The 21,723-nt window shown below is 40.6% G+C and overlaps 1 protein-coding gene across 3 annotated transcripts in view; it reads right to left on the bottom strand.

Annotated features, from left to right (window-relative positions):
- MTM1 (myotubularin 1) overlaps nucleotides 1–20,365 on the bottom strand; it is a 42,576-nt gene extending 22,211 nt beyond the window's left edge. For 2 of the 3 annotated variants that reach the window (XM_058814364.1, XM_058814365.1), the window contains exons 1-7: nucleotides 20,312–20,365; nucleotides 17,903–18,051; nucleotides 9,773–9,844; nucleotides 8,829–8,901; nucleotides 7,303–7,397; nucleotides 6,162–6,272; nucleotides 5,159–5,260 (exon numbers count right to left, since the gene is read on the bottom strand). In XM_058814364.1, the coding sequence (XP_058670347.1) occupies nucleotides 5,159–5,260; nucleotides 6,162–6,272; nucleotides 7,303–7,397; nucleotides 8,829–8,901; nucleotides 9,773–9,835 (444 nt within the window). In that variant the 5' untranslated portion in view covers nucleotides 9,836–9,844; nucleotides 17,903–18,051; nucleotides 20,312–20,365. Of the gene's footprint in view, nucleotides 1–5,158; nucleotides 5,261–6,161; nucleotides 6,273–6,374; nucleotides 6,568–7,302; nucleotides 7,398–8,828; nucleotides 8,902–9,772; nucleotides 9,845–17,902; nucleotides 18,052–20,311 lie in introns of those variants that run through there. The other variant, XM_058814366.1, reaches the window with a different exon arrangement.
- Between the last annotated feature and the right edge of the window lie 1,358 nt (nucleotides 20,366–21,723).

Genomic DNA, 21,723 nt, shown 5'->3' with positions numbered 1-21,723 from the left:
TTCTGCCATTCACAATACAACATGCATAGGTTCTCTGTATCACCTGATGTAAAATTTGAGAGGGGCTATCTCAGTAAAATTCCATGGCTTAGCTTTTTGTGGATACAGGCTCCTTCACATTAGAGCCCCTCACACACACACTTGCATGAGGGGAGGGAAGCAGGGAGGTCTCACACTGGGCACAGAGCAGCTGGGTGGGTATTTTATTTATAGCCTTCAGATGCAGAGGGCAGAGCAAGGTCAGAGCAGAGCAGCACTTGAATGGGATGGCCCCCAAGGCAGGAACCCTGCCAGCCCCTCTCAGGGCACCATCACTCACACTGGAAAGCCTTTCAAATACCACACTAAGTAAAAGTTGGTTGGTTCTATACCTTCTCCACACATCTTCCCTTCTAATCTATGGTACATCCCTCCTAGATGCTCCTTCTCCCCAAATAATACTTTAGGTACTCAGAGTCTCCACCCTGACTTCCATTCATTTTTTCTTCCCTCTACACACACAGAATTCAATTCCTTTTTATCATTGTTAGTCCTGCCTTATGGTGTTTGTGAGGGTCCCCAGGACAAGGTGAGAGATGAGAATCTGACTCCATGTTCTCAGAAGGCTGATTTATTATTTTATGATATTACATTATATTATATTAAAGAATACTATACTAAAACTATACTAAAAAAAGAGAAGGATACAGACAAGGCTTAACATTTTTGGTAAGCTACTTTTTATGCTTCACTGTGCAAATAATAGTTTACTTCCTTGCAGGTGTTAACCCACAATTTCAATGCAGTCTCTATTTTTAAGCCTCCTACAGACAGAGTGCTTGTCTTTAACATTCAATTTCTCCTTCCCATGTAGTGCACAAAAATAATATGTAATACAGTGGTTGTTCAAAACACAACATAGTTCTGTGAGGTAAAGGAGAAAGCATCTGCAATCTGACAATTACAGCTTAACAAGCAGTCTGGCAATATAAATGTAATGTAAATATATAAATATCAATATAAATACAATAGCTACATATTTACTCTTTATGGAATCACAGCATAAAAATACATGTTATACTTGCACATGAATATACAGTGTAGATACATTTTAGGAAATATTTCACCAATCTTTATGCATTGCAAAGGAAGAAAGCAGCAAAACTAGTACAAGAAGGTGCCACACACCTTCTGAAGAAAATCAGCTGCATTTTCTATTTCTAACTCACTGATGTATCCTTTTTACATATAATAAATTACTATGTTGTTACTCAGCCTTTACCGTAAAGGCTGACAGTTTCTCAGTGTATTCAAAAATAAATATATCATTATCCTTGCCATTATTAATGGTGTTTAGTATGCCATTATTACAACCTAGCCAGTTACACCTTACCTGTTGATCTAAAACCTAAGGGCAGACATTGTAGTGCTGGTATAACTTTGTGAACACTGTCACCTCACACCACTGCTGCCCTGGCTCTGATGTGACATGGGGAACAAAGCCTCAAGCCAAGGGGTTCTTTGCCAATTCAGGTGCTCTGTCAGAGCTTGCCACCCCTTTGCCAGCCTTGCTCCAGCTGAAGCCATCTCTGCAGATCCAGCAGCACTGGTGTGAGCCAACCCTCAGACATTTTACATGGCCAGGAGGAGCAGTTCCAGTCATCCAGCACAGCCACCAGAGCCTCACAGAACTACTGGGGTTAGGAACAAACACACACTGTGCAGATACCCTGGTGCTGACCAATCTTGTAAAAATGATGATGCGTACTTTCATGGTAAGATCAGGAAGTGAAGCAGCTGCTAGGTAGAAACTAAACAACAGAGACAAATATAGCTCATCTTTTGTGGTGTACTAAAACATCTCATTTGGGGGGGAGGTTGGCTATTTTATTTTTTCAAACATTAAAAAAAAGCAAACACTTTCAGCAACAATTTTCTTTCAATTAGCACAAGTTTGCAAATAGCAACAGCAGCTACTTGCTTCCCATCAACTAAGCTGTCAGTCAGATGAGCTATCAGATTTTACTTTGTGTTACTGATTCAAGGATATCTGAACCCAACCTATGCTCAAGGTTATTTGTATGCCTATTTGGAGGCAAACAAAAATCAGCTTCTGGAACTAAGCACCAAGGACAATGCTGAGGCACAGAGGAACAGCTGTGATTTATTACAGGCTCTCAAACACTGCTGTTGGGATGGTGATGGAGACAAATCTTGAAAACAACAAGTACACTGCACTCAGAAATGATCTTTTGGGTTTTATTTACCATCCATTTGTACGAGAATGGAACAACATGAAGAAAATAGAAACAAGGCATCTCTACCAGTTCCTGTTTAGGATCAGCTCTAAGGATAAAGTTCCACTACAGCTGAAAATCAATCACATAAAAATATGATATAAAATATAAAAATACAGATAAAAATCAGGACAGTAAAGCCTTAGAACTTTATTGTCAGGTGAGATCATCTTTCCACTGCAAAGCTGTACAAGTATCAGTGCTGCTGAACCAGCTAAACATCCAGGATGCATTTCCACAAGATGGTCCGAGCTAAATTAACATTTTATAATTGCTAAAACCAGGACACCCCCCTCTTTTCTCTCCTGTCTTCTCCCTGCTCCACTCACATGTCCACTCTTGCACTCGTTCTGATGCACACTGATTTCAAACCAGGTCTCCCCAAATTACCCAAAGCAGCATAGGGCTAACCAGAATATTTTGTGCTGGATAAGTGAGTTATGCTGGCTCAGTGATTATACAAATATCAGTTTGATATTAGAAGAATAATCAACCACGCAACTGAAAGGTAGAGAGGAGACCAGAGAAGAACAAGAGCTCAGATTTGAGCATCAGAGGGCTTCCATCTCCCCTCAGCTGTCATGGGGAACTGCAGCACATTCTCTGCAGAACACCTCCCTGAGTGAGCTGGCTGCACTCCAAGGGGAAGGCAGGCATGCACAGTCCCAACACTGCCACAGTCACACAGTGAAACCTTCATCTGAACCAGCCACTGAAGGGAGCAGTGCCATCATCCCTCCTCATTCACATCCACCCAGAGATGCTTTGACACCACTTTCACTTTGGACTAACAAGACAGGAAGTAACTCAGAGTAAAGCTTTTATTTTTATCTCCTTGTTAACTTTAGTTCCTTTCACTTCCCTATCTGGTTCATCATGCAGCCTCAAACTCATGCAGCAAAAAGCAAGACAGGAATGGAAAACCAGGCAGAAAAAACATTCTACCTTTGCCAGCATCAGTTTAAACTGCTTGCCAAAATACAAGGAAAGCACACCAAAAAAATCACACACTTGCTTAGTTCATGCTGAAGTTAAGGGCTCATCAACACTGTGACATTAGAAAATAAGGACAGCTGCAACTTCAGATGGAACACAGGCTCACTTTATTTCCCTCCAAAGTAATCCTGGTTTCTAACAGGCATGCCCTGTTTCAGACATAGTTATGAGACAAAGTACAGCCACTCTTCCTCCACACTGTCACCATCTTCCCAACTTCTGTGTTTACTGAATCCAAGGGCCAAATTACTACTGCCTCAACCAAGACTTTTGTTATTAAGCTTAATTTCTGTTGGCAAGCAGCCTTCACATGGGCCATATAATGATGAGCTTTATTGGGTTCAACAGGTCCAGCAAATCAAGCAGGAAGTGGCCAACTCCACACATCACTCACTGCCATCACCAGACAGGATCTCTGGGTCCTTTTGGATGACAAACCTAATACAAGTGCACATCTCATCACCAAGGTATTCATGCCCCATAGCTGGATTATCCCACAAGACACTCTATTAATCAGCCACAACTTGATTTGCCCATATTCACTACATACAAGCCTCAAAATAAAAACCACTCTTCCTCATGATAATGTGGATGAGACCGCATGGGCATGATGGAATATACAATACAGGAAATACTCAACAATACACTTGACTGTGCCCTGGATAACCCAATCCACAACCCTCTTGCAACAGAAGCCAGAACCTTGTGATGTCTAGAAGACACTTTTGATCTGAACCTCTCCATAACTTGGTATTTCCACATACAGCTTCTTCTTTTCAATCATACTTTCAAGGTTCACATATCCTGTCATCCTTTCAATCATTTTCTATTTTAAAATGGATAAAATGGCAACAGAAGAATTAGATATATTCCCTTCTTTAACAACTATCTTATTTATGATTACAGCTCCTCACACCTACTCAAATGTAAAAATCTGTTTCATTTCTGAAGGCCTATTTGTTAACAATACAAATTACTCTAAGCAAAAGCATCTTTTCCCTTATGCTTTCACTCCACAGTTTGTGTATAGAATGAAAATATCTGCAGAGAAATTTTAAAGAATTAAATGTTTATAAAGTCTATCCCATTGACTGATACATACATTCCTGGAAAAAAGTAAGATTCTTGCTGCAGCCTTGTATACTCAACATTTCTTTGAACAAAGTTCTTAAAATTCAGAGAAGAAGCTCCCAATAGTTTGTGGACAGTGGTCTTATACAATTATCCCAAATTAAAGCACACCAATAAAGTATAAATTGAGTTTTACAACGGACAAAATAAAGCATTTACTAAAGAGATGTCAAACCACTCACAATAAGGACAGTGCATGGATTTAAAAAAAATTGAAGATAATGATTAGCTTTCATCATTGTTGCTCAATTTCTTCCATAAGACACTTTTTTACTCTGAAACAAATCTGTAAATTCATAAATGCATTCCTGTTATATTTTTCATTAGTTTAATCAATAAAACAAGAGTTGTCTTACCATATCTTTTTCTCCTGAAGTAAAACCCTTGGTGATTCATACTTACCATTGCCTTGGAGACTGCTTGATTAATTAATGTTTTCAAGAAGTCAAGTAAGGTATGTATTCCCTATATTCCCAAATTAGGGAGGATAACTTGCAGTTTCTAAGCAATGAAGTCTGTATGGAGCAGAGGTGATCTGTAGTGTATATGGAGTACATCCATAATTTTACAAAATATATGGATTTAAGTGTTGTAAATACATAAAATAAAAGCTGCTGTTTAGTTTATGCTGACCCCAGATTCTGTTGTTACACTTTTATATCAGCCATGATGTAGCCATTACTAGTTCAAATAGGTAGTTAATTGGCAAGAACTCTGCATTAATACAACTCAGCAATAGAAATGATGTAACTTACCAAGTTATGTGACTGGGGAAAAGCATATTTTGTGAGGAGTTCAAATATATCTCTTCTACTGTGCCCTTCTTGTTTTAATGCAAACCGTAAATTCCTCATATCCTGAAACAAAGCCATAATTTGTTAGGTGAACTAAAGCTGTAAGATGCTTCTCTCTGTACAAGTGCTATATTATACACTAAACATGATTTAGAATCTGCTTGTAACACACCTCAAACCCTCGTGAATGTTCAGGTTTATTTCTTATCCCATAAAACAGAATAGAGTGTAAGAATTGTACAAATACAGCAGTACCACACTCTGCATGCTGCAAACGGTCCTTTGGCATGAAGCATCAGCAATGGCTCTATTTGATTCACTAAAAAGTCTCATGAGCTATTGAAAGTTTGCAGGATGGGAATTACTCTGTTTTTGAAAGAAAGATTTGCCAATAATCTGTGTAGAATACATTGTTCCTATGTTCTCATCACTTGGGTCAAAAATAAGCAATCCGTGCATTAGCTGCTAAGAATCAAATGTGGACACACTCAGTGAATGCAGTAAAGGACCCTGAGTTATCCACTGGGAACTCCCATATGACCACAGTTTTCCATGGTGACAATTTTTTGTGATACTATAGATATTTTTTACATAAACTTTTCACTGGCTTTATAGTTTACAAAGACCTTGTTTGAGATGTTCTTCAAAGATACCAGAATTATTAAAAATATTCATTTTAGAACAAATGAAATAACAAAGCAGTGCAGTAATAATGCCCTAAAATACAACGGATGTGCAAAACCTTGTCAATTAGTGATCTGGAAAGCAAGACCAATCCCTCTCCTTGCATGCAGGTAGGACAGTTAAACAGCCCTTAATACAAAAGTTATTTCTCTGTCCAGTTTCAAAAAGCTCTTTTTAAATTCATCCATAAGCATGTACTTTCCCTTCCTATAAATAGGTAATCACTGAGGGAAAAAACCCTCTAGATTTCATTTCCTACTTAATTATTGGGAAGTCTTACTTTACAGGTTATATCTAATCCATAAGAGTTCTCTCCTCTGCTTGAAGCTCCTCCCATTTTTTCAATCCTGGAAATTACCCCCAAGGGAACATCCAATATCACAACTGGATCCTGCAAGAAAAGTTTGAGTAAGGAAAAGATTAATGCGAAAAGAAGATTCAAGCAAAATGTTTTTATGCATTCCAGAATAGAAAGCAGACATGAAATACATACAGGAAACAAAAGCATGTTTCTGCCTTTGAGTCTCAGACCTCTGCCAGCATGTTATGAAGTCTGTACAGTCACTCTACAGCCTTGAGCACCATCCAGTTTAACATGCTACAAAAATATTTCATGCCTTGTTCAGTATGCAGAGAAAACAGTGGCAACATGCTAAGAGATGCCTTCTGCTCCACACTGATTGCCCCTGCTGGTTTATACTGCTTTATTGATACACAGCATAAAACAGAGCTAAATGAAAAAAGACATTACTACTACAGTTAGCTACAGCCAGAAAGGCCTCAGTTCAATAGTCCCAAATCCTTATTAAAAAAAAAAAAGCAACAAAACATTATGAAAGAGATCACAAGCACATTTTATTCTCTTCCATGTCACTGCTTATCAAACACATTACCACTATCCCCACCCATATAAGGTTCTACTGCTCAAAGTATTTTTCTTTTCTAACAGTAAGGACAATCAAAGTCTTGGTTTACTGAGAGCCATTTTAAGAACTATTGCACATCATTAGTTACTGCCCTTGATCTATCACAGATTAAAGTGTAAAGGGAACAGCTATCAAAAAAGCTCTGACAAACAAAAAATAAAGGTATCTGCTCAGTCTAAGTGATTGAACTGTAATTTTACCAGGCAAAAATCACACTTTTACAGCACAATTAATTTTAAAGAACTTATATTGTAATACAGATACCTCAGTGGCACAAAGGCAATTACTATTTAATCATTACAGAATTAAGATATGGTTATTATTAACATTACAGACCATTTCAAGAAAAAAGCCTCCTATGCAATCCCACAAGCATATGTGTGGCAAAACTAAAACAAATGAACTGGCCACAAAATAAATCAAAGGCAGTGGGGGGGAACAGAAGAGAGTTTAAAGCCAATTCATCCCATGAAGTAATTGTGGCATGTTACTCACATTTTCCACACTTCTGAGGTACAGCCTGTAGTTTGTGATGTACACTCTTCCTTTAACGGGGCCATTAAATGGACACATATAAATAACATCCTTGTCTGTAAGAAATGTAGTATTTCTTAAAAGATTGTGAAAAGACAAAATGAGAGCTGAGGACAGTATTACTTAAGTAGCAGTAAAATAAAACAAGAGCTATACTCAGAGGTAAATTAATTTAGAAAGTAATACATCTGAGTTTTATCTTTAATTTTTGAATTATTAAGAAAATGTGAAAGACTCATATACTAAACTTGTCCAAATAAGGTGCACAGCCTTCCCTAGTTACATTTGTGTTTTCTTTCTCAGCACTACACAGGGGGACAGAACAGGGAGTACTGTTATTACTGCACCACAGTCTATTCACCACCCCAGAACAAATACATTGTTGATACTATTACACCACTCTGTAAACAATTCTCTACTGGAGTAGTAGTTCAAGTTGAAGAGTGTTTAGGGAACTCACCATGCTACAGAGAAACATTACATTTCAATTTGAGGCAATTAAACAGAGTAGGGCCATCAGTGATTCAGCAAGGACAGCAACAGAACAAATACTAACACATACCACTCAAAAAGATTTAAGTGAAGCAATGCAAGCACAATCACAGAATTGTTAAGGCTGGAAAAGATATCTCAAGATCATTGAGTCTAACCATGACATTAAAGACTTCCATTTATTTCTTCCTGTCCACTTATTTCTTTAGCCCAATCTATTTATCTGCCCTCCACAAAAAGTGCCCTAATCCAGTGCAGTGCCCCAAAGCACAGACAATTTCCATAAGGATCACATCATACATCCATCTTAGTCCCACACCCTCTCCCTCACACTTTCTTCCTTAAAAACAAAACTACTTCCTCTGAATCACCACAAGCCAATCTTGTTTACAAATGCACCCAACAAATCTGGCCATAGGGGAGAAGCTGCACAAGTAAAAGACTCCAACAGAGACTTTCATTCAGGAAGAGCTTCCATCAAGAAAAGAAAACTACACAGTACATTAATCTCCCTCATGCTACAGTGTATGTAAAAGCCAACAAGAGCAGAGAAGCCCTGCTCATGCCCTCTTGTGTCAAGGAAGCATAAGATGGTACTTTGGGAATTCACATTTAGGCTTAAATTCCACAGCACTGCACAAGGTATCAATGCACAGTGGGTAGAACATAGAATTCTCTCGACTTCAGGAAGCTTGGAGGAGCTCTCATCACTCAATATGTGCTGATTAATCTGTAGATACAATTAGGACACAACTTGGTAATTTATTTCTATGGAAAGATTTGACATGTGTAGAAACCAAGATTTTAAACACTTAAAAGTTATTTGTGATAAGTGATAAAAAGAATCTATTACAATTTCTTTGAAAAACTCCTGACATATCAGCATGACTGAACTTTGCCCCCAGCCCAAATTACAAGACAATTCAGTAAGATACAAGTGTTTGTATCTTCAGACTGCTGAACATCACTGCATCAGGCACTACTGAGCTTCATACCTGTGACCCTGGTCTCCCCTGGCAGACGAGGTATTTCTTCATTTTGTTCCCAACTACTTCCATCTTTTAGATTCTAAAGAGAAGCACAACAGCACATCACAGTTTATTTACTATTTCAATCAGATTAAAAATAAAACCAACCAAATTTAAAGGTAATTCCTGCATGGCAAAGAACAGGTCTTGCTAAAGTAGGAATTCACAGACTGAACCAAAACAGGAACACACACAACTATCTTACAATGCAACTATGAAATGTTTAACGGTTGAACAGATCTGAAACATAAGCAGGTTTTAATCTTTCCCCTAAAAGAATAGTCAGTTATTTGTATTCAGTTGGAATTAAACCTCTATACTACAAGTTCTCTGGAAGTTGTGTGCATTTATTTTTCCAAGAACATTGGGCTTGGAAGAACAAATCAACTGCAATTACTTAAGCAATGTACTCACAACTATCACACACAATCTACTGTTTTCTTGCACCCTGCTTACATTTTCTTCAGCTGCACAGCATTAGAAAGCAGAGGGACATGTCACTTACATTGTTTCAATATATTTTTCACTCTAGATGAACATCTTAAAACTGAGCCAGACAAACATAGCAAGGTATAATTTAGCAATTGCAATACAGAATCAAAGGCAACAAAGTGCTCAAAATTTTCAGGAATGCCACAGAATATTTTAAGGTAGAAAGCAAGGATAAGAGTAAGTACATTAGAACTGATTTTAAGGAGTCTCTAGTTAGCTATGATAGCAAATACTTTGCCCATCCACTCCAAAAGATATTTAAATCATCTCAGTTAACTGCATTAGAATTTTAGCAATAAAAGTAAGTTTACACATTCAAGAAGCCATTTAAATGCTTGTTTTTCTAACCAAATATGCAAGACATTGCTCTCTGGGAACTCTGATGTAGAAAACCAAAATATGGAAAAAGTTACACTTACCTGTTTACTTGAGGAGTTCTCCAAGGAGTTTGAATTATATTTAGATGTTGATGATGAGGCCATGCCGGGTATCTGACAAGTAAACACAAATTGAAGACTTAAACTACCTCCTGAGCTGCAAAACTATTTCCAGGACAGATTTTAGACTTTTGAGGTCCACAGGTGGACATGAAGAACTTAAAAGAATGTTTTGCAAGCTACCAGTAATTCAAAAAATTACACAATCCCTCATAATTGAAGGTTACTATTCAAAAACATCCAAATCTAACAAGAAATTCATTTCTAGCTTTGCAATTGGCTCTTATTATAAGGAATATTCTGACTCAAGCTCTCTAATGGAATTCCAATGTTGGAATACAAGTATTGGTTCAGTAAACAGACATTAGAGTGCTTGTTTTAAGTCACTGTATACACACATTATGAAATGCTACCTACTTGGAGTATTATTGCACAGCTCTTGAAGTCACAAGCATGTCAATACACTCATGTGGTTCAAATTTAAAAAACACAAGAAAAGAAGGACTTCCACAGTACTTTTCTGTTTAAAAACAATCCCCCATTTCCTAACTGAAGCTGCAGCTAGTACACCAAAAGAATGAGGGTCCAGCCTTCTGCTCTGAACAACCTTCATGTATTTAAAGAAAAAGGATGTTCTTTATTTTTAAATGGTATTAATTAAAGACAGAATCTTGTGTGACAGAGGATTCATCATCTTAATTTCACAACACTGCAAGGGAATTTTAGAACTAACACTGGGAAAAACACTTCCCTTTCACTACTCACACACCCTTCATCAACTGATCTGACATCACACAGCAGTCTTGAAGAGATTCTGTTTGTTTGTTTGTTTGGGGGAGGAAAGACAATTACAGACTATAGAGTCTTTGTTTCTATTGCACAAATCTGTAGTCTTTAAAAAGCACTGTCTCTCCCCTCGCAACATGGGAAAGTTTGGCCAGATCTCTGCACCATGAAAAGCAGCCCATGCCCCTGTGTCACAGGAGGGCTGACAGTGACACTGCAACAGTCCTGTGACAGAGACACATTAACTACAAGAGGAAAAATGCTTTGACATTACTTTAACAGTACACCAATGTGTCTGTGCAGGAATAAAGTGAAACACCACATCCTGTGGGTTCTACAGTGTTGTTACCCAAGTCATTCATCTCTCATTAAGAACACAGTAAACTTGACATTGTGTTTAAAATTGCAATATTCAGTGATACAGTTTATCAGTAAAAAATCACATCCCTCCACCAAAAAAAAAAAAAAAAGGAACAGACATTCAGCTAAAGAAATGAAGACAAAAAAGCTTTGAATGCCACAGAGCCTGTGTGACCCTGCACACAGAGGTTACTGCCTCCCTTCTGGGTGTCCAGCTATCTTAACTTTCTCCAAACACTGAAACAGAGGCCCTGAACTACTTTTAGGGCAATGCCAACAATTTCAATGAAAAGCTATTAGCAATCAAAATTAAATCATCATCCTTTCAAACTACACAGAAATACTGTTGCAACACTGGAGTCTAATATTTTGCCCATAGAGTATTAAGATATTTTCACAGCTTTTACTTCCTTGCAATATCTTACATACCATAAAGTAGATTCAACTTCTGCTATTGCCATGCCAACTTGTCAGCATCCAATACTCGCTCAGATAAGATTCTTCAATTTATAGAAGTTTAAGATTTTATAAATATAAAAAGCATATTTACTCAAAGTTGTTTTAAAAAATTTTCCATATGAAGTGTCCTTTTTCTATATTTTAAATGAGAAATGCCAGGTGAGACAGCAGCCCCGGTTTTTCTATCTATCTCAGCAGAGACCAAATAACTGCAGCTTTTAACTGGCGCTCACGTAAATTTAAATTAAGGCTGCACCAACCACAAGAGACAAGTGAGCACAAACAAGCCCTAGAAAAGTGCCTTTTAAAGGATGTGACAACCCTGAATAGCTCTGCACTGCAAAATGGAAACAGTGACTGCAGCAGGTACCGGCACACCCGAGCTGGCTGATCTTACACAGCTACTCCAGCAGCAAAGGCACAGGGAGAGCCCGGCAGGACCTGGGCACTCACCTCAGAGCCAGCCCACTGCCAGAGCTCAGGAAAACAAAAACTGGTTTGGACACTCCCCATGCCTCCCAATCACAGTGTACTCCTGCTGCTCACACAGGGAACAGCACCCAGTGTTTTAAAAGCCTTCTGTTTGCTCCTTTGCTTTCTTTATTATTTCCTTCCCTCACTGCACAGTCACTAAGTTTGGGCTGAACTGCAGCACTACATGAGGTGAGTTAAGATTCTGAAACAATCTGACTATAATTCACACTGAGATGTGGAAAAGTTAAAATATATAGGCAGAGATCCTGTCAGGTGCTCAGAAAAAAATTCTCTTTGAGGAAGCTGACAACACAGCAGGACAAAGCTCCCCTTCCCCCCACACTGCCACCCCACCAGGCCACTTCTAGCAAACAACATATGTGTGGTCTCGCTGCAGATGTTTATGTTTCTGCGGATGCAAGATTACCTTGTGTAAGATTCCCCCAACTCTCCCTGAGACCTATTTCTTTAAACGTACTTGAAAGCGAAAATAAATTCATTATCTGTCTTCAATTTCTATAGAAAACTTCACTCTAGAATCACAACCAACTACTCTGTTTCATTTCCAACGCTTCAATGATGCAAATTAGACTTATTCAGAGCTAATCAAGTTGAATAAATATGTAATGAAGATAAGGTGTTATCTGTGACAGTATTTTTTAAATCCATCAAACATTTTCACTAAAATTAATGTGAGTTAATTTAATCGGTATGCAAGTGGAAGAATACTTCTAATGCTAAAAAATTTTGCTTTGAAATCTAGTCATACCTAAAAATTCCAAATACTAATAAGCATATTTATAACCACCCACATTTCCATGAGTAAACTGAGTCCTAGTAATTAGTTACAGAGCACTCATTAGACAGCATTTAGAACAGTGTTTTGGCCCCCAGTACAAGACAGGCATTGATAAATTGCAATGAGTTCAGCTGAGGTTCCCCAGGAGGAGCAGAACATGGAGCACCTGATCTCCTACAGTGAGAGGCTGCAGGAGCTGGGAATTGTCCAGCCTGAAGAGGAGACAGCTTCAGTGGGACCTCACAGCTGCTCACTCAGCCTTTGAGGCACTTGCTGAGAAGGCAGAGCCAGGGTCTTCAAAGTGCTGAGTGACAAGATACAACAGAAATCAAAACAAAATAGATTCCAGCTTGATTTCTGGGCAAAAAAGAACAACAAAGCCCTTCTTTTGCACTGTAAGGCAGGCAGGCTGTGAAAACAGGTCCCAAGGAAGTTGCAGTATTCACCCCCAGAGGTTTTTAAGACCCAGCTGGATAGGGCTGTGAAAAGCTGGTTCTGATCCTGCTTTGAGCAAGAGGTTGAACTGGAGGCCTCCTGAAGTCCCTACCAACCTGGATTATGCATCTGTGATCTTCAGACAATAGACAAGATTAAGTTCTCATTAAAAGTGTCCATCAAACAAGGACACACCCTTAAGGAAGTGGACTTCTCTATAACAAGAGAAAACAAGTTTTCAAAAACATTTAAAACTAACATGAAGTATTTACTTTTTTATATTATTTCTTAATCTGTCTAATTGTAGAAGCGGCTTTTGGCAACCACCCAAAGTAATATTGCCATGAACAATTCAAAAAAACATACTCCACCACAGTCTTAAAATAGCTCCAAGTTTCTCATTATCACAGAGCAGCAGTAGTCCTTCCACACAGGGAGACACCTTTCAAGTAGTTTTCCACTGCAAGCACATTTATTCCCCAGTACTCATGCGTACTTCTAGACTTGAAAAAAAATTGATAACCATACAAAGCTCAGCAGCTGAACACAAAGAAAATTACTCTGCAAATTTAAAATAAATCAGGCAACTTTGTTTGTGATATTCTGCAGTTAGCAACAGTTGAACATTGATTCCTGAATCTAGAACAGCAAAGAGACAAAGCAATTTCACTAGATTTAACTTGAGCTGATAAACAAAGCTTTGTAAAGTTATCAGAACTTAATATAGTAACACTATCAAGAAATGGAGGCTCTGGTGATCTTACAATAACAAACTACTTGCAATCAGTGTTTTCATTAAACATGATATTTATACTTGTGCTTCCTAGGATTGATGGGAATGGAAACACAGCAATGTTTGAAAGGTGTGCTGGTAGAGTTTTCCTAGCTATAGTAACAGCATACAGAGCCAGTGTGAATATACTGCCTTGTGTTTCCCATACAAAATTAAAAGCATAAAATACAAAGTACTAAAACCAAAGGTCTGTCAGAACCACAACTGCACAGATGAGGTAATACACAATAGGTAGGATTTCAGAAATAACATACAGAATAGTGTAGAACTTCAGGAATTTTTAAGTATCAAAGTTAGGCTAGGACAACTACAAAGGAAAAAGACAAGAAAAGTATTTCACTCTAAGTATTAAGCAGAAAACAACATAAATCCTTTACAAAATATATATGGAAAAACAGCAGTCCTGAAGTGTCAAGCCATCAGCAGCATCTAAGTTATCACTCACCAAAGTAAGCACCAGCATCCTAACACTAGTAAATAGGTGTTTAATCCAATGAAGTCAAGAGTAGCCATTCATCTCAGTAAAGCTTAATAAAATTTTAGGATAAGATATAAAGACATACAGGGGTACAAAAAAAGACACAAGAATGATCTAAGGCAATGAAGGCAGTTTTCCTGACATCAGCTGTCCCATACCAAACAGCACCAACCAAACAAAATTAAACACAGCAAGACCCACAGAAATAAATACATCTCTTTTAAGCTCATTTAACCAGTTGTATTTTAGCACAAAGGAACTATACTCAGAAACAAAGATAAGGTAGCAGAAGTCTCCAAAGTTACAATGCTACAAAAAAAGAAGTAGCATAAAGCAGAGCATTCCAAATTCAAAGAAGTTAAAATATGCAAACAACTAAAACCCCACAGAAAACCCACACCAGAGAAATATTTGCTGATATATATTTCCAAAGGATAGAAACCCAACAATTTCCTGCAATAGTGAAAGATATCAGTGAAGGGGAGATTTAGAAGCAAAACTACTTGGGTGGAATGGACCTCTCTAAGTCACCTGGTCCAATCCCCCTGCAGTGAGCAGGGGCATCTCTTTAAGCAGATCAGGTCGCTCAGAGCCCTGTCCAGCCTCCCCTCAAACATTTCCAGGGACGAGGCATCCTGTCTGAGCAACCTGTGACAGTGTTTCACCATCCTCCTGAAAAGCTTTTTCCTTTAACTGGTCTAAACTGACCCTCTTTTACATTAAATCATCACCCTTGTCCTATCAAAATAGGCCCTGATAAACACCTTGTGCCCATCTTTCATTTAGACTCCCTTCAGGTACTGAAAGTGTTACAAGGTCTTCCTGGAGCCTTCTTCAGGCTGAACATCTCTGACTCTCAGCCTCTCTTCACAGGAGAGATGTTCCAGTCCAAGATCATTAACCACAATGATGTTGTTTCTGCTCTCTTATCTCAATTGGCAGATCACAGAATCTCCTATTTCTGCTTCACCATCACTGCTACAGTCTGAAATCCTTCCAAGCACAACCTCTGTGTAATGCAGGTCACAGCCCTCACCTTCCCTCAAGTGGATCCTCATGATTCTGCTGATCTGAGACCAGATTATGCCACTAGTGGATCTTCTCCCTTAATGCCTAAATCACATTGCCTATTCACATGTACTTACTACATCTACATTTTCCAGGGAAGCCATATGAGCTTTCAAGTCTCTCTGAAAGTCTTATCACATCAAGGTGTAACCAGAGCAGTGCAAGCTTCAATGGAATACTGTCCATGCAAAATTTATCTGCCCTTCTACACCGAGGTTTCCAAGTCAGTTAAATCAAAATCATCAATAATCACTATATTAAAAAAACCTGTATCCTTCAAAAACAGTATCACAAAAACTCTCTGAAACTGAAGCTGTTTGCTGAGCACCAATTCTACACCAGGCTTCCCATCCCTAAGAAAAATGCACTCCAGAATTGTTGCCAATTCTCTGCTAAACTGTACAGCAGTTGCACAACTCAACACAGACTGATGAATTTGTTTGTCAAGAGCCAGAAACGCTCCCTCTCCCAGAAAAAGCATTCTCTTGTTCCCTAATGAGCCCTGCATTTGACAGGTCAGTCATTGTCCCCAAAGGATTCAACACAAACAAATACAAACAAACAAAATTCACAACAGTCAAGTGACTGCTAATTCACCAAACCAATTACAAGTGTGGCAGCTGCCTGCCCACTCAGATTGTACAGGCTCACTATAGTAGGGAGTTTTCAGGATATTAGAAAGAAGATCTCATACTAACCATAACTGGTATCCTGACAACGGAAATCTACAAATGGCAGCTAAAGAAAAAATTCGGCAGAAAATTTCTCAGAGCCACCAGATCCTACACACTTCTAGGAATAAGCTCTTCAAAAGAAAAACTTCTTGTAGTCTGTACATGGAAGGCAGGTATTGAATACAGAATAGTTGGAGGAAGCAAAAAAAAGTCTCAATTCTGTCTGGATTGATATTTCTCCTGTCTGCATTTGAAGTTTTTTGTTCTGCTGTCTTAATGTGGAATTTAACTCCCACCCTATTTTCAAAATAAATCACAACTTTCAACAAGACCCAACATAAATGTCTATAACGTTACTTTTTCTAATTATCAACCCAATTGCTTACTGCTTACATATTATATTGAAAATACAGCTTAGGGTGACATCCTAGCTTTTGTCCTGGCAAGCTTTCCTTTAAGAGAATTACAAGTCCCTCTCACAAGGAGAGGTGACAGAGTAGAACACTATGGATCTGATAGTTAGATAAGTTTTGTACTTTGTATCACCATTACAAATAAAAGCAACACCTTCTTTAGTAGTAATACATATAATTATTTTCTAGGGCCTGTATATCAGCAATAGTTCTATTCCTTGCAATCTATGCTAACAATCACTTCTGTCCACTTGTGCTCACTTATTACTAATCTTGTATTTGTTCTATGTGTACTACCTTTCCCTTGCCATGATTATCGTTTTTCCTGGACTGCTACTTAACATTCATTCTGGTAGCTGAGTTCTAAAGTGGAAGTTCAGTTCTGTGAGTGGATCAAAGGAAGCAGTTTTCCTCTAACAGCTAAATCTACCTAGATTAGGTGGCATGACAGAAGTGAGTGGGTTTTTTAAGAAAGCATTTGTCAGATTACCTCTAGAATCAACATTACATCTGTAAGAAAGCTACGCCTGAAGGCTGATCCCGATCCGTGGCTTTCTAAACCCACCCAGTCTATTTTCACTGCCTCTCATCCCCTGCAGGGAATGCATACCTCCCACATTGTCAGAAGCTGATGCAGTTGACAGGAAAGCCTAAGGGACAGCACACACAGCTTCCCAGTCTCCTATTAAGAAAGCCTTCAGTTGCTCTCTGCTCATTCTTCTTGAAAGACATCCCCTTAGGCCACTGTAGTTCTGTTGCTAAAGAACTAAGTGATGATTCCACAGGAGAAATGGAAATTGCATCTGTTATGCAATGATACACTGTATTCAAAAATGACACCGTAACAGTTAAAACTACATCCCCCTACTCAGACTTTCCTCCCAACTTTCCTTTAAGAACATGTTCAACCCATCAGACTCATCCTCTGCCATCTGCTGTTTAGCTCCTCTTACACTACATGAATACTCACAATGCCAAGGAGAAAGTACCATTCTGAGCTGGTCTGCACTTTAAAAAGAAAATTAAGTGGACTATGATTTTATAGACTATGACAAAGTCATTTACAAATCATTGCTGGATTCCATCCCTAAGAAAGAAGACACTGGGACTACCCTGCCCAGTGAATGGCCCTAAGTCATTCACAGGGCAGCACCACACCCATGGAGGTGCTCTCTTTCAAGCAACAGCAGGGTCTTTGCTGGGCATAAAAACCTGGATACTTCCCACACTGATGGGTCCAGTGACATCCCAGTCTGTGCTGTACAGCCTTTCCACTCACTACATGCACTAACATGAGTTACTTAGATATGGTTGGGAAAAAGCACATTCTATCTTACACAAAAGTGTACTACAGTCTGCTAAAAGGCACTTACTTTTGTTCTCTCTTGCTCAGAAGTGTCCAGATTCAACCAGTCATTTCAGTTGAATAAAATACAGATGCCCACTTCAGTGTCAGATGTCAGGAAACTTGGGTTCATTCCTTCAGCTTTACAACATTTGAGATTTTTGCTGTAGCTGGTCCCTAACAGGAATGGAACAGGTAGGAAGACATTGTTAGCATTGCCAGAAAATTTCAATTGACATTACTTTTGAAAACTTCAGAAAGGAAGCAAAATCCCAGAATAGTGCTATCAAAAACAATCTGGAGAAAGGAAACAAACAGTACTAGTTCTTTTTATGTTCTACCTTATGTCAGGATGTTTGGCATCAAATAGGTGGAATTGAGAACTTTCTCTTCTAAAGCTGGTTTTAAAATGTTGTTAACCAGTTTCTTTTCCCAAACACACTTAGGAATGTCTTTCATATGAAAAGCTATGCAAAGTCAGAAGCAATAGACCATGAAACAAAAAACTTATTTCTACCCAATTCAGGTTCTTAGAGAAACTAGTATTTTGTGTCCTTTGAAACAACTCACACAACACCTACAGTTTTACAGTTACTTATTAAATCAGCTGTGCAGTCTGAATTAACTCTGTAACTCTACACACAGGAATACAATAGCACAGGGTTTGATCACACTTGATGCTACATGCCCATGTCTTCAGTGAGAGTGTTTTCTGCAAGTTTCCTTCTGACCAAGCACAGAATGATAAACAGTGCAAAAAGGGAGAATTCTACATTTTATTGAAACCAGCTCTATAGCTCATCTCCTGGGACACTTGCCACGCAATGAAGTCACAGTGTCAGAAATTCTGTGTGTTAAGGCTCTGTTAATAACTGTACAGCCTAACCTTTTAAACTACCTAAATAAAAATTAACTTTAAAAAGAAAACTGTAGCAAGGAAGAGGTTCTGGTTTCACATCATACTGTTCCTGTACCATCAGATACATGGTTCTTTGAATATGGCTAATGATAAACAGATTTATGACCACTAGCAAGCAATGGGCACGATTCCTGCCCTAGAAAAGAAGCTGTGCCATAGAGCCAAGCTACTTTTTAAACATCCAGTTTTTGTCAGTGCCTATTGTGGCAAGCAAATCTACAGACCCACAAAAAAACATTCTCAGAATTTTAACACTGAGTTTGCCTATGCTGCTTTTATAGCACTAAGGCAGCACTGGGGTTTGCTGTGAAAAAAGCTAACACCTTTCTTACGCTCTTAAAACACGCACATCTGAAAAAACCCACACCAACAAAACAAAATCCACCAACCACACAAAGCAGAAAACATGCCTTTTGACTGCCACAACACAAAAACCAGCAAGAAGATCTGTTATCTTCAAGAATAGTTTCGTGCTTTAAACCAACTAAAAAGTTTGCACTGAAATGAAAGGTTTCAGCTCTTTAGTCGTGAACACTGAAAGAAGTCACATGCCTCAGAACAACATTTAAGCCGGTCAGAAATGAACACTACAGCGGCTTAAAGGTCTGAAAGCCTGAATCAAGAGCGCTCGGGACATCGCGGAGAGGACTGAACAGGAAAAGCAAAAATTGCACTTCAGAGGTGACTTTGCTGAGCCACACTTCAGGAACATCTCGCTCCCAGACGGATGCTGCACACCAGGGTGGGAATCAGGAGAAGCCGGAGCCCAGCGGCCACAAACAACGCGGGCAACCGAGCCCCGCCAGCCGCGGGCCCCACCGACACTGCCCGGGGCCACAAACGGGCCGGACACTGCCCGGAGCCACGGGAGCCACGGGCCGGACACTGCCCGGGCCCCGCACACACCGACAACGCCGGGACCCCGCACCGGCACCCCTGGACCCCAAGGACACACAGCGCTCCCGCACCGGCACTGACCGGCACTGCCGGGCCCCAGTGACTCACAGCAGCCCCGCACCGGCACTCCCGGGCCCCAATAACACACAGCAGCCCCGCACCGACATTCCCGGGCCCCAATAACACACAGCAGCCCCGCACCGACATTCCCGGGCCCCAGTGACTCACAGCAGCCCCGCACCGGCACTCCCGGGCCCCAATAGCACACAGCAGCCCCGCACCGACATTCCCGGGCCCCAATAACACACAGCAGCCCCGCACCGGCACTCCCGGGCCCCAATAGCACACAGCAGCCCCGCACCGGCACTGACCGGCACTCCCGGGCCCCAATAACACACAGCAGCCCCGCACCGGCACTCCCGGGCCCCAATAACACACAGCAGCCCCGCACCGGCACTCCCGGGCCCCAATAACACACAGCAGCCCCGCACCGGCATTCCCGGGCCCCAATAACACACAGCAGCCCCGCACCGACATTCCCGGGCCCCAATAGCACACAGCAGCCCCGCACCGGCACTCCCGGGCCCCAATAGCACACAGCAGCCCCGCACCGGCACTCACCGACACTTCCCGTGCCGCCGCCGCGGGCCCGAACACGGCGCTCACGTGACGGGCCCGCGCCCCTCCCACACCGCGGGGGCTGCCGGGAGCTGCGGCCGCGGGGCGGGGCTGTGGGGAACGGGGCGGGGCCTCGCGGAGGGGCGGGTCCGGTCACCCTTGGGGGCGGGGCTCCCCGAGGGGCGGGGCGGAGCGGCCCCTCAGGCCCTGAGGGCGGGCGGGGCTCCATGGCGCCCTGAGGCGCTCGGGGCTGCGGCTGCCGCCGTCCCCGCCCCACAGAGCGGCCCCGAAGGAAACACCCGGGGAAAGGGGAGGGGAGAAAAGGGACTTGCGGCCAGAGTGAAAAGGATCAAGCTGATGGAGTGATCAGACACGCCAAGCCTTTTGGATGCCCTCTGGACACCAATGAACACTATAATAAAAGGAGTAAACGATAAGAATAAACACTGTGCTAAAGGAAGTAAAAGAATTGGTGATGCAAATGGCAGGGGTGTCGTTCATGTGAAATTAAAATAAAATAAAAATTGTCCATAAAATGGCCTGTTGGCCCTGCACAGGGAGCAGCTATGTGTGTCTGGAGGGCAGGGCGGAGATTGGGCACTCTCTGTGGTCTGATGGTCTCTGCTCTCAGGAAAGGGGGTTTGTGATATTGCCAAGCCTTTCTGATGTCGTAAAGCGCATTCTTGAGCTACGAGATGTGCTTTACAAAACAGCAGTGTCCAACTTCTCCCGTGGTGTGACCAACCCTAGCTTGATCCCGCATCAGTGGAAGGACAATTCTTCCCTGCTTGCAGGACTGGATACCACAGAAGAGCTGATAAAAAAAAATAAAAAAAAAATACAACTTCGGTTCCTTTGTGAGCAATTAGGAGCTCCATACTCGGTTTAAGCAGCTCTCACAGACCCAGCAATGCTCCCCTGTGCTGGGCCAGCACCGGCTCTGGCTCCTCTGGGGGAAGATTATCCCCTCCCAGTTCACAAACATTGTACCAACAACTATATCAAAGACATCATATCACCTCTGCTTCTCCATGTCTTCTTGGAAAAGTTTTAGTCCAGTTTAATTTTGGCATGCGTATGTACATTATTTCTTCTCTGCGAACAAATAGTTACACCACCTGAAGAGCTGACTCTGGCCTAAAGGCTCTTTGAGGTGAACCATGCATTTGTACAAGGTGAGAAGTACTTTCAGAAGAAGCCACAAGACAAAAATTATAACAATAATTTTATGCATTACTTTTAGGTGTCACCTTTATTATCAACAATTTACATCTGGAATTCCAAAAACTATAGAAAATCAAAACCAGAAAAACACAAGGGAACTGGGCTGGTGCCTCTTATGACAGAAAAAAATGTTGCTGGGGTGAAAAATATTTTCCCACAATAAGCATGGAACTGTGTGTTTTATATTAATA

Source organism: Ammospiza caudacuta, chromosome 14 (genome assembly GCF_027887145.1).
Source record: "Ammospiza caudacuta isolate bAmmCau1 chromosome 14, bAmmCau1.pri, whole genome shotgun sequence".
Taxonomy (NCBI): domain Eukaryota; kingdom Metazoa; phylum Chordata; class Aves; order Passeriformes; family Passerellidae; genus Ammospiza; species Ammospiza caudacuta.
This window is presented reverse-complemented; position numbering and strand designations above follow the sequence as displayed.